Raw genomic sequence first — 11,370 nt, forward strand, 5'->3', positions numbered from 1 at the left:
ATCTCTGCTCTGTCTATTCTTTTGCACAAGCGTCTGGCAGAAGTTCCAGACGTCCAGGCATTTTGTCACGCTTTGGTTAGGATTAAGCCTGTGTTTAAAACTGTTGCTCCCCCGTGGAGCTTAAACTTGGTTCTTAAAGTTCTTCAGGGAGTTCCGTTTGAACCCCTTCATTCCATTGATATTAAACTTTTATCTTGGAAAGTTCTGTTTTTGATGGCTATTTCCTCGGCTCGAAGAGTCTCTGAGTTATCTGCCTTACATTGTGATTCTCCTTATCTGATTTTTCATTCAGACAAGGTAGTTCTGCGTACCAAACCTGGGTTTTTACCTAAGGTGGTTTCTAACAGGAATATCAATCAAGAGATTGTTGTTCCATCATTGTGTCCTAATCCTTCGTCAAAGAAGGAATGTCTTTGCATAATCTGGACGTAGTCCGTGCCTTGAAGTTTTTCTTACAGGCTACTAAAGATTTTCGTCAAACATCTGCCCTGTTTGTCGTTTACTCTGGACAGAGGAGAGGTCAAAAAGCTTCGGCAACCTCTCTCTCCTTTTGGCTTCGGAGCATAAACGCTTAGCCTATGAGACTGCTGGACAGCAGCCCCCTGAAAGGATTACAGCTCATTCTACTAGAGCTGTGGCTTCCACCTGGGCCTTTAAAAATGAGGCCTCTGTTGAACAGATTTGCAAGGCTGCGACTTGGTCTTCGCTTCACACCTTTTCAAAATTTTACAAATTGGACACTTTTGCTTCTTCGGAGGCTGTTTTTGGGAGAAAGGTTCTACAGGCAGTGGTTCCTTCCGTTTAAGTTCCTGCCTTGTCCCTCCCATCATCCGTGTACTTTAGCTTTGGTGTTGGTATCCCACAAGTAATGGATGATCCGTGGACTGGATACACTTAACAAGAGAAAACATAATTTATGCTTACCTGATAAATTTATTTCTCTTGTAGTGTATCCAGTCCACGGCCCGCCCTGTCCTTTTAAGGCAGGTCTAAATTTTAATTAAACTACAGTCACCACTGCACCCTATGGTTTCTCCTTTCTCGTCTTGTTTCGGTCGAATGACTGGATATGGCAGTGAGGGGAGGAGCTATATAGCAGGGTGATCCTCTTGCAACTTCCTGTTGGGAAGGAGAATATCCCACAAGTAATGGATGATCCGTGGACTGGATACACTACAAGAGAAATAAATTTATCAGGTAAGCATAAATTATGTTTTTTGTGCTTTTGATATCTATAAACAAATGTGTCCAGTAAGGCTTCTAAAATACTGATCTGCCATCCCCGTGTGTTAGAAAGTTGACCATCACTAATTTATAAGGCATTTTTTTTAAATTGAATGATTTTTGTCTTCCTGGGAGCATTATTCGGAATTTGTGTATCATTTTAACTTTACATTTAGTAGTTTCTTTGTACAGATTCTGTTCTGGTGTAGAGCTGCTGTGAATAAACTTATCGTACTGGTATATGATAAGGCTGTTATCCTTTTTTATCGTTGAACCACTTGTACAAGAAGTCTTATGATTCACTGTCACTGAAATAGTCATTCTGTAGTTAAAGTGCACAGAGTATCTGACTAAAGGAAGCTGTAAGCCGTGACATATATGAAATAAACTGTTGGCTACCATTATGAAGTCTCAATAAATAGTTGCATAAATTAGGTATTTTAATAAACCTATAGGTGTATACAGGTACAAATCCCTAAATCTGCAATTCCCAAATCCAGAATTACTCATAAATCCAGACTTTTTCATATATTGTTTTTTTAAATAAAAAATTTAATATTTCTAAGCTAATATATCGCAATCTGTCGGCACCTTTTGGTTTGGATTTTTTTTCCTAAAATGCAAATGCTAGTCTATATTTAAAACAAAGCCTGTTTCCTTTCTGATTTCAGTACTGTATTGTCTTTCCAATGGTACTATGTATAGAAAAGTATTAAAAATTATATAAATCTACAAGACTTAATCTGTTGGCGCTCTACAAATAACCAATGATAATAATACAAAATATTGTTTACACTTGGTCCTTTTTTTCCTTAGCCAAGATCTAATTTTGCAAATGCAAATATTATCCATTTTTTTCTGATCCCAACAGTTTGTAAAGTTGAGTATACAAAATGGGTAAAAAGTTAAATATTTTAATATGATTATTAGCCATCTGAACATTTTTTTGTTGGCCTGCAACATGCATTGTTTCTAGACAAACATGGCTTTCAGAAACAAAAGGATAACGCTAGGAGGCAAACCTATAATTATTTTTTTTAATGAGCATGTTTGATAAAACACACATTTTGTCTATATTGTAAGGGATAAGTCTGAAAGGTTTGTCTCCTCGAGAACTTTCATCATAGTAAGCAAAAAATCTCTTACTCAGTATATGTACTTTGAGTTAACCATACACATGTAGAAAAACCCTTTTCCAAACTGCTTGGGACCGGAAAAGGAAGTAGTTTAGATTTTGGAATAGTTGTATATTGCAATTGTAAAAATTGGACCAAGTGTCTTATGTCATTTAGGCAATATTTACATGTAATAATACAACTTTATATAGTTTTTAATACTTTTGTATACACAGCAAAATTGTACAGTACTGTAATCAGAAAGGTAATAGTTGGTGTTTTAACCCTTTGAGTGCTAACAACGGCTCTGAGCCATCGCAGAGTTTCCCCACTCTGGTGCTAACGCCAGCTCAGAGCCGTCACTAGCATTCTCCCACCTTGACGGAGGTCTGGGGGCTCCCACCCGCTCCTACCCCGGGGATCGGGCCTACATAGTGACAGGCATCGCTGGGGCTTCACGTTATGCGCAACTTTATTTATACTTAATGTTAAGTATAGGAGCAGGGGGCATCTAAGCAGCTACAGACCCCCAAGACCCACTTTTGGAAAGGTAATCGCCTAACCTTTCCAACAGTGTAATTCTAAAAAAGCTTAGCACCCTTGTAGGAAAGTGCTTAGCACTTAAAGGGTTAAAAAAATATTAAAGGGACATGATACCCAAATGTTTAAACACTTGAAAGTGATGCAGCATAGCTGTAAAAAGCCGACTAGAAAATATCACCTGAATATCTCTATGTAAAAAAGATATTTTACCTCAAAAGTTCCTCAGTAGCCACATCCCATTGTAAAGGACTTCTAATCAGCAAATTAGTATGTCTATCCCGGGACAGCTAAGAGATTGAGCCTTGTGCACTCTCATGTTATTTCCCTATTCAGTTTAAGGAAGTTTACTACACCCCCTGCCAAACAACTCCAATCAGCCGATCAAGCACTCGCAGTCATCCCCCGCATCAGCAAATCCACAGTGGGCGGAAGATCCTTCTCCCACTTGGCAGCAAAGACATGGAATACCTTCCCGCTGCACCTCAATCTACCTCCCTTACAAAGTTCAGAAAGGACCTCAAAACCTGGCTCTTCGACTGAACGCCCTTACCCTCCCCCATCTGCTTTTCCTTAGCGTCTTGAGACCCTCACGTGTGATTGGTTCGCACTCTATAAGTACCCTATAGATAGACTATGAAATCTCATGAGAGTTAAGTCGAATCTCATGAGATCACAGTAAAAGAGTTCATGACCTCAGCACTGTTGATGCTGATTGGCTGCAGTTCATTTCTTCATTTTTTTTAATTTTTTTTTTTTTTTACCTGCAGCTGTTCAGCAGCTGAATTATAACTTTTTACACAAAACTTCCTTTTGCTGAGCTGAGGAAATTATGAGGTAAAATATCTTCCTTGTTTACACAGAGATGCTCAGGTGATATTTTCCTGTCTGCTTTTTACAGTTATACTGCACCAGTTTCAAGTGATTTAGCATATGAGTATTATGTCCCTTTTAAGTACAATTTGCATTTTAGAGCACTAAAAACAAAGACACAGAGAATACTATGTGACTTAATGGCAGGGAAAAAACTGTAATTTTTAAACATTTTTTATAAAAAAAAAAATTATTAAAGGGATAGGAAATTCAAAAATAAACTTGCAGGATTCAGATAGAGCATGTCATTTTAAGACACTTTTAAGTTCACTTCTATTTTCAAATGAGCTTCGTTCTCTTGATATCCCTTGTTGAAAAAGAATATGCACATATCCTACACTAGTGTGAGCTAGCTGCTGGTTGGTGCCTGCACACATTTATCTCTTGTGATTGGCTATCTAGATGTATTCAGCTATCTGCCAGTAGTACAATGATGTTCCTTCAGTAAAGGATAACAAGAGAATTAAGCAAATTTGATAATAGAAGTAAAGTTGAAAGTTGTTTAAAATTGTATGTTCTATTCAAATCATTAAAGAAAATGTTGGGTTTTCCAGTCCCTTTACATTTTAATTTGGGGATTTGTACAGGTACAAATATTGTTAAATAGTACATCAACCACATTTTGAATTTGATTTGTTAGTACCCATATTATTTCTTATGAAAACTCCTTTTCTGCAATTGGGAAGCCTGTGGCATAGAGTGAAGCATAGCAAACTCACAGAGATTTAACCTACTTCAACCTACCTATTTGTAAATTCAAACTCCTTCAGTATGTCATAATTTAATTTACTTCACCCAATTAAAGGAAATATGAAAACAAAAATCTTTTACTTAAGCAGCAGAACTCATCATACCAATAGGATGTTATTGCTTTTCACACAGTAAAGAGCCCAGTTACTGAATGACTATAAACCCAACCCATAGGTTAGTGGGAGGGTCAGGAGCGCATTTTATTCTCAAGTGCTCTTGGATAAAGCCTCTTCAATCCCTGTTTGCCTTTCCAGATCCATTTAGCAGGTCAAGCAGCTTCAGCGGCCTGGGGAACTTAGGCAGCAATGCCTTTGGAGGATTAGCCAGTCATGCTCTAAGTAAGTACTGGCTGAGGGTTTTGCAGTTAATTGTAAACAAGGCCGGGCTTTAGAATACAAATCCCTGCATTCTGATTGGTCAGCTGTTACCCCAGGGGAGTTGAGTAGTAGTAGATGTAGACTTGTTTTGGGTCACGTGGGCACCTTTCATTTGCATATCCGCTGAAGTGCTGCAAGGCAGTTCTTAATGTGCTTTGGTGGCAGTGGTGCTGTGCTTGTGATTTTGTATAGAAACGAAGCAAGGGAAACATTGACGCTGATCTTTATTACACCCATTTCAGGATCCAGGGATATAACTAGCTTCTTCACTGCCAGGATTACTTGCAGGTTTATGGAGGTGTGACTTTCTTATCAGCAGTGCCATTTAATCTTTAATTACGATGTATTTCCCAAATAGCTTTAACAGTTCGGCAAACGCCAAAAAAAAAAAGAAAAGAGGATTCCTTCCACCTAAAATAGCTACTACTTATTCTATTGTGGTAGCTTTCATGTTTTACTTCTGCATTGAAGAAACCTCATATGTAGTATTGTTTTGTTTTTTCAGAAAAAATATTTGGGTCTATATTTAAAAAAAAAAAAATATATATATATATATATATATATATATATATATATATACACACACACACATACTCTCAGCCTTTAGTGTGGTATTTTTTTATTATTATTATAATCTCCAAAATATGTTAATTAATGGCACTGCTGATTATGGGCCACAATGTAAAAGTCATTCTTTTTCTCGTGTAGTTATATTCTTTTTCCATCCCTCTGCAGGTCATAATAACCTTTTTGCTCATAAGGATAGCCCTTCACTCCAAGGCTTCAGTAACCCCCATGAACCTTGGAATCGACTCCATCGGACTCCACCTTCTTTCCCAACGCCACCACAGTGGCCCAAAGCTGGAGACTCAGAGCGTTGTTCATCTGCGACCAACCATGATAGAGACCGGGAAGATAAGAGAGAACTGTCCCTTACAAAGGACGATCGAGACAAGGAGAGGTGGGTACCATTTGTAGCAGCACACTTTCAATAAAATAATACATAAAATGCTTACATCCGCCAAAATGCAGAGGTTTAAAATAGGGGGGGGGGGGGAACTATATATCCAAGGAGTAATAAATTGATTAAGTCTCAGATGGACATGATAGAGAAGGACACAAAGACCTGCAAAATTTAAATAAAAAAATATTAAGCCAAGTTGAGAGCTTTAATATAAAAATAAGTTTTTCATGTGTCCAATAGTACTAACCAGTTATTCTATCCAAGAGGAATTGTAGTCATCATTTGTATATTTTAGATTGTATAAGACTACAGCAGTCCACAGCCATCATACAAGCCTTTATAATAGTTTACCAACTTTTTCCTAATATTTTCTAAGGGCTTATATCCCCTTCTTAGCCATCATTTGTATATTTTAGATTGTATAAGACTACAGCAGTCCACAGCCATCATACAAGCCTTTATAATAGTTTACCAACTTTTTCCTAATATTGTCTAAGGGCTTATATCCCCTTCTTAGCCTATCTACCAAAATGTAGTGTTTATTTCACTAACTGGTTATCAGTATTATGAACAATACATATCTTTTTATTGGTGTTTTAAAAAGATGCTAAGCAGTGTGACATAAATATGATAGTGAGTAATGAATATCTTCGGTTTTCAGTTCCTTTCCTAACTGTCCTGGAAAAGTTGTCTGTATGCGCTTTACAGCTTTAGATATGATCAGAAAAGTCTTCTTCAGCATTGTCCATGTGCATTATTATTACTGCCATCTATGTAACCATTGCCTAGAACAGATTTCTCTTATCCTTAGGATGATATTTTTGTTCTTTTCTCCCCTCTCCCACAATTATCCAATTTATTTGTAATATTTCACATTAAACATAAAATATATACTAAAATTGATTTCTCTCTGTTTACTTAGGGATAGTTTGGACAAAAATCGTCATCATTCTAATAGATCTTCTCCAGCATCAGCACCAGTTAGTCATCAAATAAGCAACCTCATCCGCAACAACAGCCAGACACCCAGTAGTGACTCCCTGAGACAGAGCAGCTTAGGAGATAGGTCCAAAGATATGGAGAGAGAAAATTCTGAACGGTTACGGGAACTCCAGTCTACAGAGCACAAAATCAAGGAGAGTCGATCACCAATGAAAGATCCCCCCAGCCATGATAAGAGGCTTCTAGAGGACAGCAGCAAGCCGGTAATCCAGTCTGTATCTCCATATGGTAAGCCAGTTCTGAATGAAAGCCTGAAGTTGAGCAACCTTGTGGGAAAAGAAAATGAAAGGAAACCTGAGCTGTCCACTGACCTCCCAAAGATCAAGAGTGATATCAAAGTTAAGGAAGAACGCAAAGAGGACTCTGATGTTTTGGTGGTAGGGTCAGAGCCACCTCACCCAGGTAGAACATTAGAACATCAAACACATCCACATCCTGGTTCAATGCATGGATTGTCATTACATCACACTATGGCAGCTTCCATGCATGTTCCTATGGGTAGTGTCCATCAAATGAACAATTTAAATATGCTGGACAGAAGTCGTGTCATGACTCCTATCATGGGTATGAGTCCTCTCGCTGGAAGGGAAAGGTTACCACATGCTGGATTTGCTTGGGACCCAGTGAGAGATCCATTGCGGGATGCATACCGCACTCTGGACCTGCAAAGGCGTATGGATTTCCACCTACGTGCTGATGGCATGCACAGATACCCAGCTGCTGCTGCTAGCTTTTATGACCATGAACGTTCATACCGGGACCGTGAGCCACATGACTATAGCCATGATCAGCTTTTAGAAGCAAGGAGGGAGCAAGAACGTCTAAGGCAAGATGAGCGAGAGAGAGAACGGCTGCATTTGAGAGAGGAGATTGAAAGGGCACGTATACACCACCCCTACACCTCGCCATTAGAGAGCCACTTAGCACATATGCCATCTTTTATGCCACATTTGAGTAGCGTGCCCTACCCCAGACTCAGTCCTTCTAGCGCCATGCACAATGGGATTCTAAATAGAACCCCTCCTACAGCAGCCCTAAGTGCTCCTCCACCTTTAGTGCCAGCCAGCAATACAAGGCCTGCCTCTCCCAGAAGGACTAATCCCCTCACAAGCTCAGATGCCCGGGACTTTTCTCCCTCCAGAAACCCTAAGGAAGTTGAAGCTCGATAGTCTTCCTAGGGCGGGGGGGGGGGGATCTACAGGAAGCAAACATGGATTTTAAACTGTCCTGTATATATAAAAACAATCTTTTACAAAAGTGCACTGTTCAAAACCTTTTCCTCTTTCCTCCTCCTGTTTTGTAAATGTAAATTTTTAGGCTAAGCACACTTTTTCCTTTAGCCAGGGATGGACAGTTCAGGGGTGATAAATGTTCCAACCTGGAAATCAAGGATTAAGGTCTCTTCATGTAACTATTTTTCTGTCATTGGAGACCCTGTAGCCAGTGGGACAGGTTGAGTGAGGGGGGAAAAATAACTTTTTAAATGGATTTTTGTAGTTTTTACAGTATTTTGTTTTTTCGCTACGGTGTTCTTAGTCTCTTCCACAAAAAAAATACTTTCTTCTTTAATTTTATATTAGTTGCATTTTCCTCTTTTGTGGGAGGAAAAGTTAAGTAAATCTGTTCTTTCCATGAACTACAAAAGGGTAATAATCCCTTCATTACAGGAGGTATCTAGAAAACACTGCATTGCATATTTAAACTATACAAATATATTCCGCACTGCAGTTTACTAGAAACCTCCAGCACTGAAGGGCTAATGGGATTCTATGGATTTTTCTTTATTCTATGGCTAACAGATCAACATTCTTGCTACAATTTTTGAACAGAAATCACAGATTATTATTAAAATAATATTAATGTACAAAATAGTTGGATTTTCCTTATTTACATATTAAGTTATTTTCTGCTGTTTCCCTTAAGGTTCTAATATTTACCATGATTCTGCAAGACACTGTTTTTTTGTTTGTTTTTTCAAATTACAACCTCATATGAAATGTGGATCTACTATAGACTGTAGGAAAACTTAAAACAAGAAGAAAAATTGATTTCAAGGATCACACTGGTATTTTGCTAATACTTCATCATCTTACTATGCAATTTGTGTGAGGCGGGTCTTACAAGAGCATACTCCATTATCTCCCCCAAGTCTGCCTCACCACCTTATACCCTCAACTATCTGTCTCCCAAACCTGCCTTAAATAAATAAAAAAATGTGTAAAAAGACTGAAGCAACACCTTTCATGGTCACCAGGATTTTGTTAGGAGGCATTAAAGCTTAAGGTTATTGCCACCATCATCTGGCAAGCAAATGTACCTTTGTTTATCTTGTGCACTGTATAAGAGTTATCTTGAGCAAGTTTGTGTGTGTGTATTATATACATTGTATATAGACACACAGACCAAAATACTTACCAGTCCTTTCAATGTTAAATATATCTAAATAACCTAATCTTATTGGTCCATTTTTTTTCTACTAATATCCCATCATTTGTATTAGTTTTAACTTAACTATTTGTGGGTTAAATATGCATTTCAGTCTAATTTTATGCATTATATTATAGTTTGTCTTAGTTCATCAATTATTGAAAGCCAAAAGCTAGAAATTGATTATATAAATATATATATTTGCAAGAAAAATGTGTAAACCCTTTGGCATTACCTAGATTACTGCAATGATTATACATTTTGTTCTGATCTTCATGTAAATCATATTTATAGACAAACACAATCTGACTAAACTAATAATACACAAATAGTTGTACTTTTCATAAGTTTGAGTAATCTTTCACAGTGCCGGTTGCAAAAAGTAAGTGAACCATTGAATTTAGTAACTTGTTGATCCTCTTTTAGCTAACACCAAATGTCACCAAATGTTTCCTGTATCTGCTTATAAGAGTGAGGATTAATTTAGCTTTGTGTCTTCAAAGGTTGTTTGAAATTTTGTTGAAATCAAGACACGATTGACATTAACCAATCTTTCTTGAGAAGGACAAATATGTCCATAACCAGGCTATGTATGCCTTTTTTTTGAAATGCAGAGCACCTGTCCAACCCCAACCCACTCTTCCCATCTCATCATTGAAGCACCTGACTCCATATAGCTTTTGAAGAAGTCATTAATAGAGGTTCACTTTTTCCATCCTGCAGTGTGAATAATTACTTAATTTCTTCAATAAATATTTGAAAAGTACAACTGTGTGTTATAAATTGGGCCTTAGATGAAGATCAGATCAGTGTGTGTCTGTCATATATATATTTATATATTTATATATATATATATATATATATATATATATATACATACATACATACATACATATATACACACACACACACATATACACACACACATATTCAATATAGCCATAACTAATATCCACTCTGCAAACGGAAAATCACTTTGTACGCATGGGTTGTTTTCATCTTAAACGGGAAGAGTCCACAGCTGTATTCTATACTTCTGGGAATTCAGAACCTGACCACCAGGAGGAGGCAAAAACACCCCATTCAATGGCTTCAAATACCTCCCCCATTCATTCTTTGCTTTCGTCATCGGAGGTTGGCAGAGAAAAGTCCGAAAGTTTGAAATAGTCTAGTACTCTTCGAAATGGGACTGGAGTTTTAAGTCATCCTGTCAGCCTCTCAGTGAGAGCATGGATGAAGGTTAGAGTCCGGAGATGCAGGGAGAGTCTTTCTGCGAAACCATCCCGACTCATATTAACAGCTCCTTGGCAATCGGCGTTGATGAGTTTCGCTGCCTTCCTTTATTCACTCAAGTCCATGTCAGAAGCGAGACTACTATCTGTCACACTTGAAGGGCCGTGTTCTTGTTCTACGGTGTTGATTCCGGTAAGATCGTTTCATTTTATTTCATTATGTGAATGTGATGTTAACAAGAGAAGGTAGGGTCCCAGTGGGACGCCTTTTATCTTAAATAGGAATCATGGGTTAATATCTCCTGAGGGGGGTTATTGAACAGGGGGGGCTTTAATCAGGTCAGGTTTGTTATATGGTTCTATCTGCTGATGTCTATTAATACTTAGGCTCAGGGCTTTTCGGAACATAACGGCCTTATCAATGGCGCAATCTCTTGAGATTACGCACCCTTTTGTGTCTGGCACGGTGTACCTCGTGACCAGGTGCGGTTACATTGTTTTCCACTTCCATATGCTGACTGTGTGGCGACAGTCTGCTTGTGGGTTGTCTGGTTCTCAGGAGATGGTGAGTGCCCCAGACATTGGGGGTGTAAAAAGGGTGCCAGTTAGTGATTGTCATTTTTGTAATCCCAAGATTATGTAGGATTCTGATTTCTTAGACACAGATGTCTCCGATAGGGAGAAGGCATCTTGTGATGAATATGAAATGGGCTGGGTTATCCATGCCCATCAGTTATATTCCGATTGCCGTTCTAGAGTACTTTCTTCTCCCGAATCAGGGACCTTGGAGTGTGTTGAGCCATCTGCCTCCGAGGATTCCATGTCCCGTGAGGCCCGTGCCCTAGAATCTTCCTTTGCTACGCAAG

General features: G+C 38.4%; 1 protein-coding gene across 11 annotated transcripts in view; it reads left to right on the plus strand.

Moving 5' to 3' along the window:
• The window catches only part of FBRSL1 (fibrosin like 1), a 1,105,387-nt gene extending 1,096,090 nt beyond the window's left edge, over positions 1–9,297 (plus strand). For 9 of the 11 annotated variants that reach the window (XM_053701877.1, XM_053701879.1, XM_053701878.1 and 6 more), the window contains 3 exons: positions 4,757–4,840; positions 5,615–5,840; positions 6,766–9,297. In XM_053701877.1, coding sequence (XP_053557852.1) covers positions 4,757–4,840; positions 5,615–5,840; positions 6,766–8,014 — 1,559 coding nt within the window. In that variant the 3' untranslated portion in view covers positions 8,015–9,297. The remainder of the gene's footprint in view (positions 1–4,756; positions 4,841–5,614; positions 5,841–6,765) is intronic. The other 2 variants (XM_053701884.1, XM_053701885.1) reach the window with 1 other exon arrangement.
• The last annotated feature ends 2,073 nt before the right edge of the window (positions 9,298–11,370 follow it).

Source organism: Bombina bombina, chromosome 2 (genome assembly GCF_027579735.1).
Source record: "Bombina bombina isolate aBomBom1 chromosome 2, aBomBom1.pri, whole genome shotgun sequence".
In the NCBI taxonomy this organism is placed as follows: Eukaryota; Metazoa; Chordata; class Amphibia; order Anura; family Bombinatoridae; genus Bombina; species Bombina bombina.